Source organism: Moschus berezovskii, chromosome 4, assembly GCF_049115385.1.
Source record: "Moschus berezovskii isolate FMDL1 chromosome 4, NW_MosBer_1.0, whole genome shotgun sequence".
NCBI classification, from domain to species: Eukaryota; Metazoa; Chordata; class Mammalia; order Artiodactyla; family Moschidae; genus Moschus; species Moschus berezovskii.
This window is the reverse complement of record NC_142463.1, coordinates 2,694,958-2,719,995: the sequence shown is the minus strand read 5'-3', so window position 1 is coordinate 2,719,995 and position 25,038 is coordinate 2,694,958. Positions and strand designations below refer to the sequence as shown.

At 51.8% G+C, this 25,038-nt stretch overlaps 1 protein-coding gene across 5 annotated transcripts; it reads left to right on the top strand.

Annotated features, from left to right (window-relative positions):
• The first annotated feature begins 1,739 nt into the window (after positions 1-1,739).
• Positions 1,740-24,726, top strand: ASB1 (ankyrin repeat and SOCS box containing 1). 5 transcript variants are annotated; one of them, XM_088835058.1, is made up of 5 exons: positions 1,769-2,426; positions 6,509-6,655; positions 8,613-8,915; positions 17,518-17,903; positions 19,073-24,726. In XM_088835058.1, the coding sequence occupies exons 1-5, from the start codon at positions 1,816-1,818 to the stop codon at positions 19,198-19,200; spliced, it is 1,575 nt and encodes a 524-aa protein (XP_088691184.1). In that variant the 5' UTR covers positions 1,769-1,815; the 3' UTR covers positions 19,201-24,726. The 5 variants fall into 5 exon arrangements, with proteins under 5 accessions (XP_088691186.1, XP_088691185.1, XP_088691184.1 ...); XM_055402352.2 differs by having other exon boundaries at positions 2,249-2,426; positions 6,514-6,655; XM_088835060.1 differs by lacking the exons at positions 17,518-17,903; positions 19,073-24,726 and adding an exon at positions 11,933-14,199 and having other exon boundaries at positions 1,740-2,426.
• The last annotated feature ends 312 nt before the right edge of the window (positions 24,727-25,038 follow it).

The window sequence follows — 25,038 nt, the reverse complement described above, 5'->3', positions numbered from 1 at the left end:
GGACCCTGGCGGGATGGTGAGGCCTGAGGAGCTGCACGGCTGGACAGTCCTGGGTTTGAGCCCCGGCTGGGCCGCAGTGTGTTGTGGGCACAGCACCGAGCCTCCCTGACCTCAGGGCCCTGAGAACCAGGGCGAGGGTCAGTGCCACCTCCAGTCCCTGCTGGTGTTGAGAGCACCGGGCCCAGCAGGCAGTTAGGGGGAGGGGTGGGACGCCTCTGATCCAGAGGGATCTCAGGACTCTCTAGAGAACAGAGAAGATCCCCAGGGCAGCGTCAGAGCCAGGCACATGGGAAGTGACACCTGCTCAGGCTGTTTAACCCCTTGGAGCCCAGGCCCTCACGAGGGGATAGGGGCTGGGGGACAGGCCTGCTGAAGCTGGTGGGGACAGAGGTCTCAGTCTGGCTGCATGAGAATCACTTAGGAGCCTCCAAAACCCCCATGCCCAGCCCACACCCTACATCGCCTGCGTCAGGATCTCTGGGGTGGGGTGGTACCAGGCCTGCTTTTTTTAAAAAAAAAACATCGTGGTAAGATGGGCTTCCCTGATAGCTCAGTTAGTAAAGAATCCACCTGCAATGCAGGGGACCCTGGTTCAATTCCTGGGTCAGAAAGATTTGCTGGAGAAGGGATAGGCTACCCACTCCAGTATTCTTGGGCTTCCCTTGTGGCTCAGCTGGTAAAGAATCCGCCTGCAATGCCAACCTGTAACTCGTGCCCATTAAACAACTCCCCCTTCCCCCAGTCCCTGGTTCCACCATCCACTTTCTGTCTCCATGAACTGACTCCTCTAGGAAACTCGTGAATGGAATCAAGCAGCAGTCTTCGCCTTTGGTGACTGGCTTCTTTCACTCAGCATTGTGTCCTCAAGATTTGTGCATGTTCTCCTATTTGTTAGGATTTCCTTCCCTTTTAAAGCTCGTAATAACCCACCCTGTGACAGGCCACACTGTTTACCCAACATCTCTGATGGACACTTGAACTGTTTCCAGGTTTCCCTGTCTTTCAAGCTCCCAGGTGTTCTGAGGTACAGGCCCGGAGGGTCTGGGCATGCTCCTGGCTCCCTGGAGCGAAGCATGTGGGCCTCATGCCTAGCCCTCCAGCCACTGCTGCTCTAGGGTGTTATCAAGTCCAAACAGAGCTGGAGGCAGCTCCCTCCCCCCAGCCAACACCCTTGCAGGCCTGCAGCCTGGTGGTGACACCTAGAGCCTTTGAGCAACCCCTGGGGACAATAGCCCTGCCGCTGTGGCTCCCCTTACACCGACCTGGTCCTGTAATTACAAGGCAGGCCAGGCCAGCGGGTCATAGCACAACTGTTGGGGGTCTCCAGTCTCACCTGTCCTCAGCCACCTGCTCTCCCCCAACCCCTCCCAAACACCCCTCCTACCCCCCACTTCCATCTGCTGGAGCCCTTCTCCCCACTGCATGAGGAGCATCAGTTCAGTTCAGTTCAGTTCAGTCGCTTAGTTGTGTCCGACTCTTTGCGACCCCATGAACCACATAGAAGGAGCCAAAGGAACCCATGCTTACAAACCAAAACTCAGGTCTGACAGTATTTCAATAAGCGAGTGTGCAAGAAAATGATCACCTTGCTCACTAATTTATTCAATAAGCACTTTGTGTCAGGCACCGGGCTATACTTTGATAGACAGGATCCTTGAGTTCAAGGAAGGAATTAGGCTTCCCAGGTGGCTAGTGGTAAAGAACCCTCCTGCCAACGCAGGAGACCTAAGACACGTGGGTTTGATCTCTGGGTCGGGAAGATGCCCTGGAGGAGGGCCTGGCAACCCACTGCAGTGTTCTTGCCTGGAGAATCCCATGGACAGAGGAGCCTGGCAGGCTGCAGTTCATGGGGTCGCAGAGTCCGACATGACTGAAGCGACCCCAGACCACTGCCCCATCAGACTGGCTCCCCTGGGGTTGGAACCCGGAGCTAGAGCCTCCCCCGGTCCCGCCCACATTCTCCGGGCGGAAGGCCACGCCCTCCCAGCGGGGGCGGGGACGGGCCCGACTCACCCGAGTTCCCTGGCTCAGCCAGCTAGGCCCCGCCCCCAGGCGGCGCGCTTTCCCAGACTCCTCCGCTTCCCCTGTGGACAAGCAGCCCCGGCGGGGCCCGACGGCGCGCCCCCGACAGCCCGCCCCACCCGCGCTCCGCAGAGCTCGTCCGCGGCACCGCGCGCCCGCTGGGCCCCTCGTCGCGAGCGTGGCGGGCGCGCCGGCCCCAGAAGCCCTGAGGGAGGCGCGCGCCCGCCGGAAGCCGCTCCTCCGCACGGCCGCCGCCCGCGGCGCCGGAAGCGGTCGCGCGCCGTGGTCCCGGAAGTGGTTCCGGCGGCGGGGTCTCCGCGGCGGGCCGCGCGGGGCGGCGCGGACGGGCCGGGGGCCGGAGCCCATGGCGGAGGGCGGCGGGCGGGCCGGGCCGGCGCCCGCAGGTAACGTGCACGCGCGGCCGCCGGGCGGCGGGGCGGCGGGGCGGCGGGGGCCGAGGCCGGCCGGGCCTCCCGGAGCCGCCGGGGTCGGGTAGCGCGGCCCGCCGGGGCCCGGGTGCTCGGCTTCCCGCCTGTGGCGCTTGCCTGCTCACTGTCGGCCCGCTGGCCTGTGGGCTGCAGCGGACGCCCCCCGCCCCCAACCGTGCGGAGGGCACGTAGGTCACTCTCCAGTTCTGAGCGCACCCAGGGGTGTGGAAAGCCCCGGGGGTCAGCCCCTGGCAGGGCGGGTGCCCTTTCCCCCGTGCTGCCCCGACTCCAGCACGAGCACGGGCAAGGGAGCGCGATGACGCCGCCCCCAGCGAGCTGTCAGTGACACAGCAGGTCCGCTGCAGGGGCCCCGGCCCGCCGCCGGGGAGGCAGCCCTGACAGAGTTTAGTTTAGCGGGCTAGAAAGGCTCACGCCCACTGCCCAGAATAGCCGCGGGACTGGGTGGGGGGGGTGGTCTCCACCTTGAAATCTTCCTGCGGTGCCGGTGTGAATCTGCAGGGGGAGTGCATTTGCTCGCGGTCGGGAGCGGCTTCCTCTTAACCTGTGGGCTGGGGTGGGAGGGTGGCGGTTCCTCTCCTTGCCTGTTTGAGTTTGCCCTGGGTATCAGGTGCTTCTATGTGCTGCGGACGGTACACGCACATCCAATGAGACACCCCTCCACAGAGTTCGTTAGTAATAAACTATGGATTTTTTTTACTCTTACTCCTAAATGTGCCAGAATTTAAGATATAGTGTTGATTTGGAGACAGGTGCAAGTAGTGCTTTTCATCCTTTCCTCCATTCGTTCATCCAATAAACGGTTTATTGAGGAACTAATACCCCACTGAACAAAAACACAAAGCCCCTTCCATCCCAGGCTTTGGTTGGTATCCACTAGCCCCAGGTACGGCCAGACCTTAGGGTCCTGGACATCGTCTTCTGTGAGAGTAAGGGAAGGACTGAGAGGTGTCCAGTAGGAGGAAAAGGGTTGCGTGCTGCTTCCTGGTGTGGAGGATGGTCTGGGGGAAGGCAGACTGACTCTGCCCTACACGTAGGCACTCTGATAGCCAGGCGGTGCTGTTTTAGCATTTACTGTGTTGCCGGCCTGGGAGTAGAGTGGTCAAGCTTGAGGCTTAAGTGGTGTATTGTCGTTGGAGAAGCTGATCAGAAAAATGCAAGCATAAAGTTATCTTGAATCTGGAGTTGGGCAGGTGGTGGTTTGGAAGAGGCCAACCAAGGGAGGCTTGGAGGAGAACTTAGCAAAAGTGTGTCAGTCTCCTTACACCTTCTGAGTCTTATTCCTCCTTTGAACTTTTCCACTCTGTGGGTAACTCAGTGGAGAATAACTTCTGGAGGAGGATTGGCCTGGGGGCCCAAGGGCTTCTCAATGCCTTCTTGTTGATCTGCTGAGGCCTGGTCGTGGCAGGTGCTTGAGTGATCCTCCCTGCACTGCCCAGTGACCTGGGGCCTTTTTTGTCTAACCTCTGTTAGAGTGAAAGTGAAGTTGCTCAGTCGTGTCCGACTCTTTGCGACCCCATGGACTGTAGCCTACCAGGCTCCTCTGTCCGTGAGATTCTCCAGGCAAGAGTACTGGAGTGGGTTGCCATTTCCTTCTCCAGGAGATCTTCGCAACCCAAGGATCGAACCTGGGTCTCCCACATTGCGGGCAGATGCTTTACCATCTGAGCCACCAGGGAAGCTCTGTCTAATCCTGGAGTGTACTATGGCCCAGCATTGTATACAGTAGGTAGGCAAAACATTTAATTTGGATATGAAAAGCAACTTCAGGATTGGAGAGCCCACCTGTGGCAGGGTCACACGCTAGGCCGCCTGGCACTGTGGGGACTTGTTGAAGCAGTCTGAGTTCATGCTCTTTCTTTCTGCCTCCTGTCTACGTAATTAAGTTTATAGAAAATTATCTGGAGACATTTAAGGCTCCACGGTGAGGTGAAGAGCTCAATTACAGTTGACCTTTGACAACCCAGAGGGTTACCAGAGCTCCGCCACAGTGAGAAATCTGTCTTTGAGTTCACAGCTGACCCTCCATGTTTGAGGTTCTGCATCCAAATCAGCCAGCTGTCGGTTGTGTAGTGTAGTGTGTTTTTAGTGAGAAAAATCTGTGTGTGCTTGGACCTGTGCAGTTCAGACCATGCTATTCAAGGGTCGGCTGTAAGTATGTTGTTGTACAAAATTGACTGCAGTTGCCTGTTGGGACAGCTTGGGGGTCCTCTGCATCTGAAGTTTCCGGACATCTAGGGATTCCACCAGGCACTGACCACAGTGCAGTATTGTGGTATTTACTGCTGAAAATATCCACGTGTAAGTGGACCCCTGCAGATCTAACCTGCACTGTTCAAGAGTGAATAGTACTTGTGATCTAGTCCATTCAGGATGTGATAGCAGAATAGACTGGATGGCTTATAAACAACAGAAATTTATTTTTCACAGCTCTGGTGGCTGGTAAGTCCAGGACCAAGGCACTAGCATATTTCGTGTCTGGGGAGGGCTTCCTGGTTCATAGATAGCTGTCTTCTTGCTGTGTCCTCATGTGGCAGAAGGGCCATGGAACTCTTCAGGGTCTCTTTTATAAAGGTGCTAATCCCATTCATGACAGCTTCGCCCTCATGACCTAATTAACCATTAAGGTCCTCCCTACCTCTTAATGATCACCTGGGTGTTAGGACTCCCAGCATGTTATTTGGCTGAACATTTTGGGAGACACAAGCATTCCGTTTATAGCAGCTACTCTTCCCATTCTTCAGCTCCTTTGGTGCCCCTTTCTGACATGTTATTTGTGCTAAGCTCTTTGCTGGGCAATTGATTGTTTCATTTATCTTTTCATTCTAATGAGAGACAATTTCTACTGTCTAGAAGGGTAGATGTCTTCTCATACATACTGAATAAGCTGAAAGTGTTTCTTATTTTTATTTCCAAATAAACCTTTAGAATATTTTGGTCGTATCTTATGTAAAGGCCCCAAAGAGATTTGTTAAATCCCTTAATTTATTTGGTATCACTTAAAATTTTCCTGGCATTGACTCTCATCCAAGTACACTGTGTGGTTTTCATCATTCATTCTAGCCTTTATTGTTTCTCAGTTTTATAGTCTTCATTATATAGGTCTGGCTTTCTGTTTATATCATTGTTTTTAAACATTTTTTTCCATTTTACTGAGGTGCAGCTTGTATTCAGTAAAGAGCACCCATCTGAGGTACCAAAATGTGTGTCACTTACGGGGACTCTCATGTGGCCACCTAGATCATCATGGCAGAGTCATTCGTGTTATAAGGAGCAGTATTTTGTGGTACTGAATTTTGCTAAATTCAAGCATCTTTTTGTAATGTAGGAGAGGATTATGTTTTCTCCCACAATACTGACATTCTTGGAATAAATTAGAGTAATTTTATGGTGACTTATTTTTTATTTGTGGCCACACTGAGGCATGTGTTAGTTCCCTGACCAGGGGTGGAACCCAGGCCCCCTTCAGTGGAAGTTTGGAGTCTTAATCACTGGACCACTGGGGAAGTCCCGTGGTGACTTTTTTTGATGTGTATTTTAAATTTCACTTTGCTAATATATTATTTAGGATCTTCTCTGTTCTTAAGTAGGTTTGGCTTTTGATGCCTCACCCCGCCAAAGTTCTCAACGTCATATTCTTGCCTGGTTTGATGTCGGGCACATGCTAGCTTTATTCAGGGAGATTTTCTGTGTCTCTCTGGCTCTGGAAGTTTCTGGAGGCAGGGGAACGAGGTACTGTTGAGAGTTGGAGAGCACCCTCTTGGTGGAAAGGGCTCCCCTGGTGACTCAGGCAGTAAAGAAACCGCCTGCAGTGCTGAGACGTGGGTTCGATCCCTGGGTCGATAAATCGGCTGGAGAAAGGGGTGGCAACGCGCACCGCTGTCCTTGCCTGGGGAGTCCCGTGGACGGAGGAGCCTGGCAGGCTGGGGTCGCCGAGAGTGGGGCCCGACTGGCGGACCGACGCGTGCCTGGGTGGGCGGCGCCCCCTGCTGGCTGGCCCGGCGGGGCCTCCCGGAGCCGACAGGCGCCCCTGTCTTCAGTGCAGGTCCTAATCTGAAGGAGTGGCTGCGGGAGCAGTTCTGTGACCACCCGCTGGAGCACTGCGAGGACACGCGGCTGCACGACGCCGCCTATGTGGGGGACCTGCAGACCCTGCGGAGCCTGCTGCAGGAAGAGAGCTACCGGAGGTGAGCGATGCTGAGGTGCTGCACGGAGCCCGGGGCCGGGGGGCCGGGAGCCCGGGAGCAGGGCACGGCTGTCCCTGGTCTGCGCGGAGTCCCTGATGCTTTCCAGCTCCAGAGCGTGGGGGGACAGGGGACTGAGGGAAGCTCCGTCAGGCTTGTGGGCAGTAGCCAGAGAGGCAGGGCGGGGAGACCCGAGTTCAGGTCCAGCTCCGTCAGTGACCGTCTGGCGCTGTCCGGGTGTCAGCTTCCCTGAGGTTTCCCCTGATGCCAGCCTCGTTATCTCTTCAGCAGCAGCCCTGCCCCTTAGCGAGCCTCGTCTGGCTTTTATCCTAAGTCGGGTACAGAAAGTCTCCTCCTTGAAGTATTGCCTCGGGTCCCCCATGTGTCCAGCCTTCCTGACGGACCGCACCTGACCGCACTCCTGACACGCTCTCCCCCGGCTTAGGTCCTCAGGTGCTGGCCTGCAGGGCCCAGGGCTCAGCCTCTGGCCAGTTGTCTTATCGCCCAGGGAGGTCTGGGTGCCCATCTTCTGACTCCTTTTGTTGATAGTGCCCTGCCTGTTTCCTTGCCACATCCCGTGACCAGTGCAAGCCCTTCCTTGATCAATAGCATCAGAGTCTTGCTATCATGTCTCCCTCCTCGAGACACTGGGGGAGCACAGACTCTGCTGGCTGTCTGTGTCTGATATTGGAGTCTCAAATAGGTTTGAAACTCATCTGCAGCTGGAAATTCCAGGCTTTTTCTGTGTGTTTGTTTCTCCTTCAGGCCTAGGCTGGCAGCGAGTTGATGGGAGAAATGCCTGCATATTGATACTGAAATTTGTACCCCCTTTTCTGTGGATAGTTCCCAAGAGAAGGATTTCTAACAATACAGAGATAGGTTTCTTCCTTCCGTTCTAGTGTTTTAGCATCATTTCATTAGAGCAGATATTTTATTAAAAATAAAAAAGTTTCAAATATCCGGAAAGGATCATCATACAGATGATGGATTGCACATGAAGGATCATCATACAGATGATGGACTGCACGTGAATGTTTACTGTCAGTGACTCAGGGCCAAAGCAAACATTAACTTTCCGTGGTGCTGCAGATGTAACAGTAGGTGAATGAGGGTTCAGCGAGGTTGGCCCAGCTGGTTCCATAGTGCTTCTTCAAGTACTGCTTTTGTTGCTTCTAATACTTGGGTTCCGTGAATCTCCGGTGTTTGGACGGTATTTTTCTGTTGGGATATATTTCTTTGGTGATGAGTGCTTGGAGCATTCCTTGGCCTCCTTGGCCGATGGAACCTAGTTCACAGCTGAAGGAGGAGCCCTGACCCGCTGCATGTTTCTGGGTCACTGCTTCAGTGATCTGGATCTTTGGGCTTTGTTAGTGCTGCGTTGGGAACCGCGCCTCGGCTGGTGATGTGGTGGGTCCGTGCACTGCACGGCCGTGGCATTCCTTGATGGGGCTCTCCGTCTGAGTGCCACTTTCCCTGCGGGCTGAGCCTGGGCGGTGTCGCTCTGCCGCTGCTGGGAAGCGCGGTGATTTCCGCAGGCCGCCATGTGTGCGGTGTCGGGTAGGAGGACCACAGTGGTCGCCTAGCCCCAGGGGGAGATCGAGGCCCGGGGAGCAGTCCGACCTCTACCTTGTCCCAGGTGGATGCTGCTGACCAGGGGCCCTCGGGCCCTGACCCCCATCCTGCGGCCCCCTCCCTGGGCAGGCCCTTCTCCTCTGTGGAGCACGGAGCTTTGACGGCACCTGGAAATTGGCGCTCTTAGCGCCGGTGCTGTCTAGCTGTGCCTCAGGTTTCCTCGTCCGTGGGGTGGGGCTCCTGTGGCAGGCGTGGGCCCGGCAGGGGGAGTGTGTGAACGCGTGTCCTGCAGTGGTGCACCTGGAGGCGTTCTTACAGCGAGGGCTGCCCCTGCTCCCGGCGGCGTGTGCCCACGCCTCCCAGCCCAGTTCCCTGTGCTCTCTCTCAGCCGCATCAACGAGAAGTCCGTGTGGTGCTGCGGCTGGCTCCCCTGCACGCCCCTGCGCATCGCCGCCACCGCGGGCCACGGGAACTGCGTGGACTTCCTGATCCGCAAGGGGGCCGAGGTGGACCTGGTGGACGTGAAGGGACAGACGGCCCTGTACGTGGCCGTGGTGAACGGGCACCTGGACAGCGCCCAGATCCTCCTGGAGGCCGGCGCTGACCCCAATGGGAGCCGGCACCACCGCAGCACGCCTGTGTACCACGCCTCGCGGGTGGGCCGGGCGGACATCCTGAAGGCCCTCATCAGGTCAGTGCTCAGGGGCTGGGCCCCGCCGCCTGCAGCGGACACTGAGGGGCCACGGCCGTCTGCCGCCGCCTGCAGACACCTTCTCATTCCTTATTTTCGCCCCATCTCAAAGTGGGCTTGTGACAGGATTTGTCTCTTTTGTTTTTTTAAAGAGTTGGCTTCTTAGCTTTATCAGTTCTCTTATTTTCTTACTGGTTAATTTCTATTTTTATCAGGTAAAGATATTTTCCCCGTTTTCCTTGATTTCATTACTTTTTCTCTAACTTTTTGAGTTGCATGCTTATTCATTGTTTTCTTGATTAACAATGTAAACTTTTAAGGTTATTAACTTACCTTTGCCTTAGGGCTTTGTTTTTGCTAAACTTTTAAAATAGGTATAATTGAAGTTGATTTCCTCTTTGTTTTTATAGGTTTTGAGGCTCTTACCAGTTTAATAAAAACTTCTGTGAACTTTTAACTTTATTGTATTGTGCCTGGATAATACAGACCATATAATGTGTTGAAGATTCTTTTTTTAAAAAATTATTTTTTAATATCAAACTGCTTTGTTGTGGATCCTTGTAACAAAGTACAAACCACTGGTGTTTTATTTTCATAGTACAAGATTGTAGCCTCAGTTAATGCTATTCAGAGTCCTTCTCTGTTTTTTAGATTTTTAACCATTGGATCTGCCCCAAATTCCGAGAAGTCTGTTAGTATCTAATTACTGTTGTGATTTGTCAGTTTCCTCTTGTATTTCTCATAATTTTGCTTACTGTATTTTGATGCTAATTGGGCTCATAAAAATTCTTGCTTATGGATTATGCCCTTTATGAAATTAAGAGGAAACCACTGGTTTCATTGAGGGCTCATTTACGAAGCTTTCTGTCACTTTTACTTTGAATCTTAGTGGGTTTAAGTAACTCTCTGTGTGCTCACTTCTACTATTTGACTGTCTGTGATTCTTTTTTAATACAATTAACATTATTGCCATAGCCGATGTTAGGTTTGTTTCTATTACCTTTCTGTCATAACTATACCTTTATTTTATGTCTGTGTTCATGATTTGTGTTTTCTTTGCTTTCCCTTTCTGTTGTTTTAGTGTATGGTCTTACTTTAATTGCACTAGTGATTATTGTTTAATCAGTTTGAACAAGATTGCATCTTCAGTCCTATGCTCCAGTGAGTTCTTTCTACCACTGATGCTTTCTCTCCCCACCCTTGATCTGGAGGCAGTTTGTTCTGTGGTTGGACTGAGTGGAGTTTATGTAGCTGGTTGTCTGTGTCAGGAAGGACTGCGGAGGAGGACTACAGCATTGTTACAGGCCACAGTGAGGGGTTCTGAGGGCACCTAACCCAGTGCAGAACTTGGTTTTTAAATTAGGTATTGAGAATATATTTATTATCAGAAGGTTTTACGTATCATGTGGCTCAGGAATTGGCTTTTGGAAAGATAGATGAGGGTGACATAGCTGTTATGTTAGAGGAATAAAGGAATGCAATGCCTTCTTCCCCCCTTCTCTTTAAGGATCTCCAGCCCAAGAATCTAAGCCACTTCAGTCCCCTGTCTTTGCATCTTGGAGAATATAAGTCATTAATTTGGAAATGTATCCAGTAGGGTGAGTCCAGGGCTTCCCTGGTAGCTCAGCTGGTAAAGAATCCGCCTGCAATGCAGGAGACCCCAGTTTGATTCCTGGGTTGAGAAGATCCGCTGGAGAAGGGATAGGCTACCCACTCCAGTATTCTTGGGCTTCCCTTGTGGCTCAACTGTAGAGAATCCGCCTGCAGTATGGGAGACCTGTGTTTGATCCCTCGTTTGGGAAGATCCCCTGGAGAAGGGAATGGCTACCCACCCCAGTATTCTGGCCTGGAGAATTCTGTGGACTGTATAGTCCATGGGGTCACAAAGAGTCGGACACGACTGAGTGACTTTCACTTTCAGTGATAAAGAACCCGCCTGCTGATGCAGGAGATGTGAGTTCCATCCCTGGGTCAGGTAGCTCTCCTGGAGGAGATGGCAGCCCACCCCAGTATTCCTGCCTGGGAAATCCCATGGGCAGAGGAGCCTGGCGGGCTGCATACAGTCCATGGGGCCGCAGAGAGTCAGACACAACTGATGACTGAGCACAGGCACAGCATCAGTCCGTGAGATCTCGTCCTGGTTCCAGAAATCCCGTTGGGCACTTCGGCCAATTTATGATGCACTGCTGCTTTGAGTTAGCAGCAGGCTTGACTGAGATACATGCCCAGACGCCCTTCTTGATGAAACATTGTTCAGACATTTTGCTCCCTGCTGGAGCACAGGGTGATGCTTGTACGCGGAGGAACCAAGAGCATGTGCTGTTCTGTCCTAGAGTTCCCTGTGTTCTAAACGACGCGACGATTGACTTCTGGAGAACGGGGTTAAGATCACGTGCTGTTCTCTCGTAGAGTTCCCTGTGTTCTGAATGGCGCGATGATTGGCTTCTGGAGAACGGGGTTAAGAGCACGTGCTGTTCTGTCCTAGAGTCCCCTGTGTTCTGAATGACGTGACGATTGACTTCTGGAGAACGGGGTTAAGAGCATGTGCTGTTTTGTCCTAGAGTTCCCTGTGTTCTAAACGACGCGACGATTGGCTTCTGGAGAACGGGGTTAAGAGCATGTGCTGTTCTCTCCTAGAGTTCCCTGTGTTCTAAACGACGCGACGATTGGCTTCTGGAGAACGGGGTTAAGAGCATGTGCTGTTCTATCCTAGAGTTCCCTGTGTTCTAAACGACGCGACGATTGGCTTCTGGAGAACGGGGTTAAGAGCATGTGCTGTTCTATCCTAGAGTTCCCTGTGTTCTAAACGACGCGACGATTGGCTTCTGGAGAACGGGGTTAAGAGCATGTGCTGTTCTCTCCTAGAGTTCCCTGTGTTCTAAACGACGCGACGATTGGCTTCTGGAGAACGGGGTTAAGAGCATGTGCTGTTCTCTCCTAGAGTTCCCTGTGTTCTAAACGACGCGACGATTGGCTTCTGGAGAACGGGGTTAAGAGCATGTGCTGTTCTCTCCTAGAGTTCCCTGTGTTCTAAACGACGCGACGATTGGCTTCTGGAGAACGGGGTTAAGTAACTGAGTAGACAGCGCAACCTTCCCATAATCCAGACTCAACTCCCGCCTCCCCGCGTCGGTGTCCCTCACGGGCAGGGCTCGCAGTCACTGTCGTGGTCTCTCGTCCCTCTGCAAGTAGCCTCCATTTTGTTACTTCACATTTACCGTGGTGTTTTGTTTTATAAAGGTAAGGAGTGGTATTTCTGTGTGTGCAAAAGTTATATTGATTTATGCAGTTGTCCCATGGTTCCTGGCCAGCGATATTAAAAGCAGTACGGGAATTTTGGAAAATACTCAGGATTAAAATTAACTGGATCCCAGCCAGTATGTTTTTATGAGGGGATGAAGGCTGTCTTTCCCACGGCTTGGCTAGTACCAGATTGTCGTGTTGCCCAAAATGACAAACATTCTGGAAAACATCTTCCTCAGAATAAGGAGAAAAAAGATCTTAGTGCTTAAAATCCGGGCCTCTTAATTGCTTGTATGAAATGAAATAGCAGTTTCTGCCTGGTGTGGTTTGTGTGTCAGAAGTTTTCTCTAGTCGCTCCTAGGACAGTTTGCAGAACAGGTGATGTGCATCTGTAGTGGCTGATGGTTCTCCATGTCATCAGGGGAAGCGGGGTGTCCTGTGAGGCTGTGGGTCCGTGTGCCGCCATTCTCTTCCTCAGCTCTGTGCTGCTGAGACGCCACGGTGCCAGTTCTGGGGAAGAGTCGGATGAGACAGGATTGCGGCCGCGAGTGTCGGCCCGCGTGTTTACCAAGCCCTGGACAACGCTGTTCTTCTGTCCACCCCAGACCCCTGCACGGCGGACCCCGTCATCATCCCTCCTGCCCTCAGATGAGACAGACTGTGCCGACAGTGTCTCTGAGGCGTCTGGGGGCTCGGAGGGCGGTGGGGGCTCCGAGTCCTGTACTGCCCTCCAGTGTTAGCTCCAGGGCGGAGCAAACTCTCTCAGAAGCCAGGCCCTGTTCTCTGCATCGGATCAAGCTGCGCGTCGTTTCACTGGTCCCAGTACTGCTGACATTCCCTTTCATTCTTTGACCAGGGCAGTATCTGCCAGGTTTCTCTGTTGTGAAGCTCCTCTTTTTCCCTCTGTGATTAATAAATACTTTCGTGGATAGGTACTCTGCAGCCATGTATATATCTTATTCCTCATCAAATTTTAAATCTATTTATTTATGTTCGACTCATGGTTTCCTGTGGAGTTAACACTTATTCTAGGCTCATACGTACTTTGCCTGATTCAGCCCTGGGCTTTGACATTTCTCCGAGGAGAATGATGTTGAAAAGCCAAGATCTGGACACTGGGAGTGCTTATTGCTTCTTGGGTGTTGCTGTCTGCAGGTCCTCTTACTGGACACGTTTCCGTCTACATTCCTATTATACACCGATGGTTAAAGAGTACAGCCCGAGGCCTTAGTCCAGCTCAGCACCTGGACAGCTGTGAAGGTTAGTTCAGGGCTCAGGAGAGTGCTCCCACCTCTGGGGCAGCTCGAAGCTGCAGGCCTTGCAGGCGAATCTGGTGCTCAGAACAGTCTGGCTGCTCTCGATGTTCCATGGACCTGAAAGAAGAGCCAGCTTGGTGGGCAGGACAGACAGGCACCAGCTGGACCCACAGTTGGGTTAAGATGTTTCCTTTTGCTTTCAGTTTTTAGGGATTGCTGTTGAGTTTTTTACATTGTGTTTTTACATGTTCCAAAGTCAAATCTGTAAAACAGAGTGTATTAAAAGAAGTCTAGCTTCTGTCCTCACCTGGGTCATCCCTGCCTTGTAGAGAATCATTGAAGAAGTTTTGTGGTTTATCTTTGCATCACTGAACACTGAGCTGACACGCCTGTGTGTCTAGGTGTGTGTCATCTGCACATTCGTCATGCAGCCTTCTTCCCAGGGTGAACAGTAGCTTACTGCCTGCTCCTTGTCCTGCGTTACTTACTTGTCAGTGACCTGTCCAAGGGACTCTCTAGAGTCTTCTCCAACACCACAGTTCAAAAGCATCAATTCTTCGGTGCTCAGCTTTCTTTATAGTTCAACTCTCACATCCATACATGACTACTGGAAAAACCATAGCCTTGACAAGACAGACCTTTGTTGGCAAAGTATTGTCTCTGCTTTTTAATATGATGTCTAGGTTGGTCATAACTTTTTTTCCAAGGAGTAAGCATCTTTTAATTTCATGGCTGCAGTCACTGCCTGCAGTGATTTTTGGAGCCCCCAAAAACAGTCTGTCACTGTTTCCCCGTGTATTTGCCATGAAGTGATGGGACCAGATGCCGTGATCTTAGTTTTCTGAATGTTGAGCTTTAAGCCAACTTTTTCACTCTCCTCTTTCACTTTCATCATGAGGCTCTTTAGTTCTTCACTTTCTGCCATAAGGGTGGTGTCATCTGCATATTGATATTTCTCCTGGCAATCTTGATTCCAGCTTGTGCTTCTTCCAGCCCAGAGTTCCTCATGATGTACTCTGCATATAAGTTAAATAAGCAGGGTGACAGTATACAGCTTTGACGTACTCCTTTTCCTATTTGGAACCAGTCTGTTCCATGTTCATTTCTGATGCTTCCTGACCTGCATACAGGTTTCTCAAGAGGCAGATAAGGTGGACTGTTATTCCCATCTCTTTCAGAATTTTCCACAGTTTGTTGTGATCTACGCAGTCAAAATCACTGCAGATGGTGATTGCAGCCATGAAATTAAAAGACACTTACTCCTTGGAAGGAAAGTTATGACCAACCTAGACAGCATATTAAAAAGCAGAGACATTACTTTGCCAACAAAGGTCCGTCTAGTCAAGGCTATGGTTTTTCCAGTGGTCATGTATGGATGTGAGAGTTGGACTATAAAGAAAGCTGAGTGCTAGAGAATTGATGCTTTTGAACTGTGGTGTTGGAGAAGACTCTTGGGAGTCCCTTGGACTGCAAGGAGACCCATCCAGTTCGTCCTAAAGGAGATCAGTCCTGGGTGTTCATTTGAAGGACTGATGTTGAAGCTGAAACTCCAATACTTTGGCCACCTGATGTGAAGAGCTGACTCATTTGAAAAGACCTTGATGCTAGGAAAGATTGAGGGCAGGAGGAGAAGGGGATGACAGAGGATGAGATGGTTGGATGGCATCACTGACTCGTTGGACATGGATTTGGGTGGACTCTGGGAGTTGGTGATGGACAGGGAGGGCTGGTATGCTGCATTTCATGGGGTTGCAAAGAGTCGGACACGACTGAGCGACTGAACTGAACACAGTCAAAGGCTTTGGCATAGTCAATAAGGCAATAGATGTTTCTGGAACTCTCTTGCTTTTTCAGTGATCCAGCAGATGTTGGCAATTTGATCTCTGGTTCCTTTGCCTTTTCTAAATCCAGCTTGAACATCTGGAAGTTCACAGTTCATGTATTGTTGAAGCCTGACTTGGAGAATTTTGAGCATTACTTTACCAGCGTGTGAGATGAGTGCAATTGTGCAATAGTTTGAACATTCTTTGGCATTGCCTTTCTTTGGGATTGGAATGAAAACTGACCTTTTTCAGTTCTGTGGCCACTACTAAGTTTTCCAAATTTGCTGGCATATTGAGTGCAGCACTTTCACAGCATCATCTTTTAGGATTTGAAATAGCTCAACTGGAATTTCATCACCTCCACTAGCTTTGTTCATAGTGATGCTTCCTAAGGGCCACTTGACTTCACATTCTAGGATGTCTGGCTCTAGGTGAGTGATTATACCATTGTGATTATCTGGGTCGTGAAGATCTTTTTTGTATAGTTCTTCTGTGTATTCTTGCCACCTCTTCTTAATATCTTCTGCTTCTGTTTGGTCCATTCCATTTCTGTCCTTTATTGAGCCCATCTTTGCATGAAATTTTCCCTTGGTATCTCTTAATTTTCTTGAAGAGATCTCTAGTCTTTCCCATTCTATTGTTTTCCTCTATTTGCACTGATCACTGAGGAAGGCTTTCTTATTTCTCCTTGCTATTCTTTGGAACTCTGCATTCACATGGGTATATCTTTTCTTTTCTTCTTTGCTTTTCACAGCTATTTGTAAGGCCTCCTCAGATGGCCATTTCGCTTTTTTGCATTTCTTTTTCTTGGGGATGGTCTTGATCCCTGTCTCCTGTACAATGTCACGAACCTCCGTCCATAGTCCATCAGGTACTCTGTCTATCAGATCTAGTCCCTTAACTCTATTTCTCACTTCTACTGTATAATCGTAAGGGATTTTATTTAGATCATACCTGAATGGTATAGTGGTTTTCCTTATTGTCTTCAATTTAAGTCTGAATTTCGCAATAAGGAGTTCATGATCTGAGCCACAGTCAGCTCCCGGTTTTGTTTTTGCTGACTGTATAGAGCTTCTCCATCTTTGGCTGCAAAGAATATAACCAATCTGATTTCAGTGTTGACCATCTGGTGATGTCCATGTGTAGAGTCTTCTCTTGTGTTGTTGGAAGAGGGTGTTTGCTATGACCAGTGCATTCTCTTGGCAGAACTTTATTAGCCTTTGCCCTGCTTCATTCTGTACTCCAAGGCCAAATTTGCCTGTTATTCCAGATGTTTCTTGACTTCCTGCTTTTGCTCCAGTCCCCTCTAATGTAAAAGACATTTTTTTTAGGTGTTACTTCTAAAAGGTCTTGTAGGTCTTCATAGAACCATTCAACTTCAGCTTCTTCAGCATTACTGGTTGGGGCATAGACTTGGATTACCGTGATATTGAATGGTTTGCCTTGGAAACGAACAGAGATCATTCTGTCATTTTTGAGATTGCATCCAAGTACTGCATATTCTGACTGTTTTGTTGACTCTGATGGCTATTTCATTTTTTCTAAGGGATTCTTGCCCACAGCAGTAGATATAATGGTCATTTGAGTTAAATTCACCCACTCCAATTCATTTTAGTTTGCTGATTCCTAAAATGTCGACATTCATTCTTGCCATCTCCTGTTTGACCACTTCCAATTTGCCTTGATTCATGGACCTAACATTCCAGGTTCCTATGCAGTATTTCTCTTTATAGCACTGGACCTTGCTTCCATCACCAGTCACATCCGCAGCTTTTCCCCTTAGTTCTGTGAATATGATGGATTATGTTAATAGCGTTTCTAATATAGAAACCACGCTTGGAATAACCCCCATGAGGTCATCGTGTGTTGCTTTCTTAATGTTTTTGGAGTCTCTTTGCTGATGCTCTATTGGAGGCTGTAAGTTAATGCTCATAAATGCAGATCACTGGTAATTTTTCTTCATGGTGTGACCTTTGTTTGGGGTTTATTCTTATTGTTAATTGCATAAGATGAATTTGGGAATTTTCCTTCTTTATCTTTGCTTGAAATAGTTAAAATAGCCATGGGATTGTTCGGTCTTCACAGGTTTGAAAGAATTCCCTTGTGAGTTTTCTTGTGTGAGAAGATCCCAAGGTTCTGAACTACCGTGGTGCCTGCTGGGAGTCATGGGCCCACTGCAAGCTGGGGACGCTCCGGTGCTTGGGGCGTCAGGCCGTCCCCACAGGTGCGGTCGGGATCTGCCAACGGTGCTGGCCTGACTGTCTGTGTGTCTCCCTGCAGGTACGGGGCGGACGTCGATGTCAACCACCACCTGACTGCTGACGCCCAGCCCCCTTTCTCGCGGCCGCTCACCTCCTTGGTGGTCTGCCCGCTGTACATCAGCGCCGCCTACCACAACCTGCAGTGCTTCAAGCTGCTGCTGCAGGCGGGGGCGAACCCGGACTTCAACTGCAACGGCCCTGTCAACACGCAGGGTTTCTACAGGGGCTCGCCCGGCTGCGTCATGGATGCTGTCCTGCGTCACGGCTGCGAGGCGGCCTTCGTCAGCCTGCTGGTGGAGTTCGGAGCCAACCTGAACCTGGTCAAGTGGGAGTCCTTGGGCCCAGAGTCAAGAGGCAGGAGGAAGGTGGACCCCGAGGCACTGCAGGTCTTTAAAGAAGCCAGGAGTAAGTGGCCTTAATTCAGCTCTGCCTGGCAGTCTCTTTAAATCAGTTGAATGAGCCAAGTTGCAGCAATGAAAAAAAAACCCTCCTAATTAGCACTTGGTCAAAACTTTCAGTTAGGATTAGGAATTTTTTAGAACGGTCTTCCAGATTAGTTTCTTTTTAAATTCCTGAACACAAGGGGTTAATAGCAAGGAATCTGTAAAAATACACATTTTCAGAGTTACTGGGATTTATTCCTTTGCTCTCCTTTGTGATCTGAAATTCTTTCACTCGTGCGTTTATGGCTTTTAGGCGTTTGCTTTACAATAGATTTCAAGATCTTCCTTCTCTAGGGCGCCTCACTCCCCCCGTCTTCAATTCCACTGAAATACCATCATTCTGGATTGTGAACTAAGCCTGATTTTTGCTAGAATTAAGTCTGAAGTTTGCTTATTTATGAAGAAGGGCTTTGCCAGGGAATTAAGTTGATGGACGGGGAGTTTGGGGTTGATCCGTGGCTTGATCTTGTTATCATCCTCCAGGATTCAGGAGTTGACCCTCGGTGCTCCCTCTGACCACACCTGGCCTCTTTCCCACCTGGGTCTTGAGAGCATCTGAGTGGCCATCTTTCCCCAGTCTCTTACCTCTTCTGAACTTCTGTGTATTGTGTTCTTGTTACCGGCTTTCCCTAAACCAGTCATTAAAACTTGCTCCTGTTGAGAGTTGGTTACTGGTCAGTTGGAGCCACGCTGACAGTTAGGCTGCCTGTTTGACAAGGCAGAGACACAGTGAGGCTTTTTTCACCCAGAGTAAAATCATCAGCCTACCCTCCTCTGTTGCTTGGTCTGTCCCCCTCAAACCCCTTTGGAGCTTCTGGGGTGGACCAGGAGCAGAGGCTGACAGAGGGCAAGGGTCAGGGCTCGCAGTGGTCAGCTCTAGTTTCTCTGCTTAGGGAACTCAGCAGAGGTGAGCAGATGCAGGGATAGTGAAGATTCTGTTCCTTGTGCAGATGAAGGATCAGGTAACAGGCCTTTGTCACCAGAGCCGCCTCTCCTCTGGAATTGGGATGCTGGCAGCAAGCATTGGTGTGACCTGCCTGCTGTCCCCACCAGCCTCTGGCCTGAGGCAGTAGGGGAGAAACTGGATTAACCCGCCCCTCCTCTCTCTCCCTTTCCTCCCACCCATTCCAGGCGCCCCCAGGTCCCTGCTGCGTCTGTGCCGCGTGGCTGTGAGAAGAGCACTCGGCAAATACCGCCTCCATCTGATTCCCTCGCTGCCTCTGCCAGACCCCATAAAAAAGTTTCTGCTTTACGAGTAGAGTTCCCGAGCGCCGTTGGTTGCAGTGAAGAGGCGGCGGTGACCTGCAGTGCAAGTTGACACCGACTCTCGCCCCGAGTCCTGCCCGGCTGCGGGTGAAGCAGGGCCGGCCTTGTTCCCCCGGACTGTGCTCCGTCTCAGGTGTTCGGGCACCGGACGGTCTTGGGCTCAGTGTCGGTGTCGGCCGGGAGGCTCCTCCGTAACTTCGTTTTGTGCTTCCTCAGTGTGTTTGGAAATTAACGCAGTGGGTCTTGAAATGTGAGTAAGTTGGGGCCTAGGCCGGAGGCCTGCTGATATCCTGCGTGGAGAGGACTGGCATCTCTCAGCTGCTGCTGGGTTCACTTCTCAGCTTGATGGCTTGATTGCAGTCAGATGAAAAGGGAGCTTTGGGAAAAAGTAGAGTGCAAAGATGCAGTTCCTGAACTTGTGTGTCTGTATTCCCAGCTCCTGGGTTGAACATGTGGTGTTTACACACACACACGCACACGCTTCCTTGCCACCTCAGTGTTCTGTCCATGTGGTGGGGGCATCGTGTCAGTTGGCTTCATTCAAGGATGGTTTCCTGGTCACTTGGGTTGGCTTTACTGTCTCAAGGTGTCAGTACCTACCGTGTTCACAGTCTCTTTGGGTAACGCTAAGAGCTCGACACCTAGCCCCATACCCAGCTGTGCCTAGCATCATGCCAACAGGTCTCATGAGTTCTCTGGCATTTCACTCTGGGGAGCTTCCAGAAGTTGACTGATTTCAGGAGGCCCACTGCCTCCACTCGGACCAAGGACCGTCCAACAGCATCCACTGCCAGTTCTAACAGAAGTCCATGCGTGCACTGCGAAGTAGAAACTTGCCTTGTCTTGTGGGTGGTTCAGAGCTTTCAGCTCCGTGGTGTCCTGTGGACAGAGCATCTGGCGTTTGGCTGATTGCGCTTCACTTGTTTGGACCTGATGTCTCGGTAGTTACTCCTGGAACTGAACAGGGGGTAGCAGTGAGCTTAGAGGTCTCCTGTGGCCTGCCGGGGGGCCGGGGGAGGGGGAGGGCTGAGCTGGGTTATCACCCGGCAGCTCGGCTGTGGGCAGGGCCGCGTGGCCCGGCGTGTGTCATGCCGGCACAGGTGGGCCAGTGGCTGCCTCTTTGAAGTGTCCAGGTGCTGCTGTTTGCAGGGAAATCACATCTGGTTGTTGAGGCCTTAGGACCATTGTGTGGATTCATGGAAAGTGTTTAGAAACGGGCAGATTTCACATCTGTGTTTAGGTTTTCTGTAGCAGTTGAACAAATGCTATGGGTTTGTTTAATTATCAGCGTTGTTGTGTGTCTTCACTGGCCAGACCGGCAGCGTCTGGGCATGGTCTTCCATGATTGAGGACGGGGTTCTGCCTCTCCTCCGGGCGTGGATGGGCGTGTGCTGGAAGCCAGGCCAGCCCGTGTGCGCACGAATGAGGTCTGAGGGGAGACGCAGAGGGGAAGGTGCAGCCACTGGAGCTCGTTGCAAGGTGCGGCCGCGGCCTCGGAGGCTCAGAGGCGGGCTGTGTGCTGCCGCTCTTGGCTGCGAACCTGCTGGCTGGGTTTCGTTCAGAGCTCGGGGCCCCACCTGCAGCAGGAGAGGCACCCTGAGAGAGGAGCGGCTGCGGGTGGGTGGCTGATGGCGCCTTTGCCACCAGATCCGAGCGCTGCGGGGCTTCGGTCCGGGGGAGCCATAGTGTGCCGGTGGCCCTCGTGGTGGGGCTCACCGGCTCTGGGCAGTGGCTTCTATTGCAGCCGTTGGGGGAGGGCTGTCCCTGGTATAGGGAAGGGTTGTAGGATAGCTGGAGCCGTGGGAGAAGGCGGAGCTGCCGGAGGGGCGGAACCACTGGAGGGAGTGTCCCTGGGGCCCAGGGCAGCACGTCACCTTCTCAGTCTGGCTGGAGGAGTCTCAGGAGCAGCTCGCTCACCTCGCTTTATGCTCCTGCAGCTGCCGTTGGGCCTGGACTCCCTTCCCAGGGGCCATGCTGCAGGCTCGCAGGACCCTGTGTGCCCTGACCTGATGGGCATTGTCTGCAGGGTTTGTTAGGGACAGAGCCGCCCTGGGGTAGAAGGTGACTGTTCACAGACCTGGAAAGCAGCATCGGAGGTGCTGCCAGGCAGGAGTGTCAGGCTGCATGGAGGCAGGGGCCGCCCCCCCGCCCCCCGTCTGGCCCGGCAGGGTGGCTGTCAGTCTGCTGTGCAGGATGATGTGAGTGCAGGACTTGTTTCTGGGGTATGGAACCATTTTTCTGGGATCTCTCTAGAAGGACTGAACTGAGTTGATCCTCATTGTTGGGCCTGGCCCAGACCTGGCCAGGGAGGGACTGGGACTGGGGAAGGGTTGAGCCAAGGAGTGGGGGCCCTCGCACCGCCCCAGAGCGTGGTGGACTCAGGGCCAGTCGTCCTTTATAGAGGCAGGTTGACTTTCTGTGTCCAGCCAGCCTTTAGATAATTTTTTCAGAATTCCAGCAACTGAGGTTCAGCCTCTAGCTTAAAATTCCGTATGTGCCACACACAACTCTGAAAACAGCATAGCTATATACTTAGGGCCATTTCTCCTTGTTTTGAACCTCACATTATTGAAGGTCACTTTTTCTGTTGTTGGCAGGGATAGGTAGGGTACAGACTAGGAAGGAGTCCCTCTCTCCACAGAGCACTTTACAAAAGCCCAGTCTCCAGGCCCCGGGGTGCCCACTGCCACGCAGCCAGGCAGTGTGGCCGTGGGTGATGAGGTTGTGCCCCAGAGCACTGTGCGCACGGGGCGGGGCACGGCAGACCGATGGGCAGGAGCCAGGGCCCCCGCCTGGCTCAGTAGTGTCCGCACTCGCTGGGGCGCCTGAGGGCCTTTGGGCTGAAGGAATCCTGTGCTCAGGGCCTCGGCTGCAGTGGACGGGTGGAGCTGGACCTGGGGAGGTGGGGCGTCTCTGAGACCTCGGAGAGGGTTCCGCTTTGGCATCCTGGTGGGAGTTCCGAATGTATCTCCAAAACCCATCAATGTCATATGTATCCATGCCTTTTCATATTATTTCTGGTATTTATGTATTTATTTATTTATGTCCTGCCTTGTTCCAGGAAAGGGTTCAAGGTCATCATGCTTAGTTTTGATGTTCCTTTTGACGTTTGATAAGTTTTAGTCAACATGGGCTTGTTAAACAGGACATTTTAAAAAGAAAGGACAGTTTCTTTTTTTTTCAACACAGTTTCCTCATGTTGAATATGTTTCTGTTATCAGGCCTACGTGCCATCATTTTTCCCCTTTCTTCTGTGAATTGACTCTTCAAATGGAAGGTTCATGCAGCAGTGTAAGAGAGGAGCCTGCAGGCAAGGTTGGACTGAGCCAAGGAAAGGCTGCCTTGGAGAAGAAGGCTCTTCTGTGCTGAGCTGCCTCCTGCCTGGCCCTGAGTGGGCCCGGCCCCTGGGAGGCTGCCTTCTGATGGCAGGGCCGGCTGTGCCTTTCCTGTGGGGCCCTTGTGAGGACATATGGGAGAATGTCTGTGAAAGCACCGGGCCCTGAGCCGTCCTGGTGACGTGTCAGTGGCTGTCTCTGTACGCGTGGTCCCTCTTCTTAGTGGATGTGCCTTTGAGGTGATGACGGCCTGTGGCCTTGCTGGTTGGCTGGGCTTTGTGCCTGGAGGACAGCGAGAGTCACGGCGACCATGACACAGGCCTCCTGTACAGGTCAGAAGGGCGGGGACACGCGTGAAATCACATAGGAAGTCGTTTATTCCATTTAAAGTGTTGTCTTTTAGTCTGAGATTATGTTCTTCCTAATTTGGGTGATAAAATGTCCTTTTATGTAATTAAGGTGATAATAGAGGGCAACATTATTGTTTTTTTTTTTTTAAATGCACCTGGTTGCAGAATAAAATGTTGGCTGCCCTTCATCAGATCCCAGAACTTCTTTTTAAGTTGGCCAGGCTCTGAGACCCAGCGTCGGGACCCACAGTCTGTCTGTAGCCTGTGTCCACGACTGAGGAGTTCCTCCTGGAGTCTCCAGCGGCCTCTCCGCGGCTGAAGGAGAGCCCATGGCTCTGCTGCCTGATAGTCCGGGGACAGGCCCTGTGGTCACCGTGAGGGTCAGGAGAGCGTGCTTGTGACTGCCGATGACAGCACCGTCCCTGTGGTGGTGGGCCTCTGGCCACCCCTGAAGGACCCTTCCAGGAAGCTAGCATGGCTCCTCAGTGGGGCTGCCGCTCACCCTGGGCACCTGAGGGACCCCAGGGCTTGACGGTGGCGGTGGGGTGGGCCTTCAGGTGCCGCAGCTCAAGCTCTTCCTCTGCCCCTGGGGCTGCCTGCCAGGCACTCGGCAGCCGGGCCCGAGGGGTCTGGGGGCCCCGCCAGCCCTGCCCTCCCTCCTGGAAGTGTCTCATTTGGCCGCCTGACAGCTCTCCCTCGCTCACGTAGGCCTCTCTCCTCCTCACGCTCCCCGCGCTCCAACCTGACTCCTTTGATGTGGAATAAAAGGACTGAAATGCACACACGAGTGGTCAGTGGGATCCTGTCTGTGGAGAGTTCTGCGGGAGGGACACGCAGGTTTGGAAGTGCAGTGGTCTGTGGAATATACGCCGTAAATTGTAGGGAGATGGTTGGACGGGGAGGTGAGTGAGGGTGAAGGTGGCTTCTGTTGTCTTAACTCATAGTTGCTCAGTGTCTGGAGGGCATGCGGGTACTTTCTGTTTTAAGTTGCTTGGGTCTCAGACCTGTCCCATGTGACGTGTGCGTGTGCGTGTGTCCAGGCCTGTGTGGTGTCTGAGCGTGGCTCTCCCGTGTGTTATCACCTGTTTGCTGCTGTGGTTTAGCCAGCGGCACCCCCTCCTCCCTGCAGTGTTTGCACAGCCTCCGTGCTTTCTGTCTGGTGTCGGCCACGTGGGATGTGGTACGCACTGGAGCCCTGTGTGCAGGAGCACTGGCCTCAGCCCTGGGCCTCCCCTTTTTCTTTGGTAGTGACTGCACTTGTCTGCAACAGCTGGGACCATGGCTGTTGCTGCACTTGGGCCTGGTTAGGAGCTTTCAGAAATGGGATGGACATCTTTGGTAGGTTATTGTAACTGTAATGAATGCTTTACTCCCTGTTGACTCGCTCCAAATGCCTTAATTCTGTGTACTGTTTATCTCATTGGAGAGAAGAATTGATCTCGTGGCATCTTTGCATATGCACTTCAGGTAGAGCAGTGGCTCTCTGGAGAGTTTCTCATGGTTTGCAGAGGGGGTGTCTGTAAATGGGAGTCTAACCTGCTTCTCTCCACTGCTCTGGGGGCCCCGGTGCTCCAGGGAGGCACTCATAGTGCTGCACAGGTTTAAATGGATGAGCCTGTTTCACTTAGTGGGCTTTTAGTCTGAAGAGAAAGTGCCCCTAAAATGTCTGAAACACATGACTTTCCATCATGGTGACACTGTCCCAACAGTGCTCTCTTGGGTGGGGAGGTGGTGGGGACTGTGTTATATGTGACTTATTTTGACAGTGGGAGGGTGAGTTGTGAAGCTTTCGGAATGAATGAACTAAATAAAGCACTTATTCATTTCTCCATGACCCCGTGGCACGTCTCTGTATTTGCTATTAATATTTCAGATATTTTCTTTCTTCTTCACACCAATCCCCAAGGCCCACCTGAGACGTACACCTCTCCTGCTCTGCTGAAAAGTGGCCTCACTTTCTGTCTCAAAGACCAGCTGCCCGTGTGGCAGGGATTGCTGGTTCTCCTTCACTGCCCCTTGTCTGTGTCTGTGATGACAGAATCCACGGTTATAGCTGGAGACTTGAATCCTCTGAATAAAGTCTTCGCTTCCCAGACTTCAAGCATAAATCTACTAGGATGCCTATAAATGGCAACAGTTTTGGAAA

Excerpts from the sequence above, each read along its gene's own strand:
- ASB1 (XM_088835058.1), top strand. The coding sequence starts at position 1,816 with ATGGACAGAGGAGCCTGGCAGGCTGCAGTTCATGGGGTCGCAGAGTCC. Across the intron at positions 6,656-8,612 it reads CAGGAAGAGAGCTACCGGAG|CCGCATCAACGAGAAGTCCG; the intron begins GTGAGCGATGCT and ends GCTCTCTCTCAG. Across the intron at positions 8,916-17,517 it reads ATCCTGAAGGCCCTCATCAG|GTACGGGGCGGACGTCGATG; the intron begins GTCAGTGCTCAG and ends GTCTCCCTGCAG.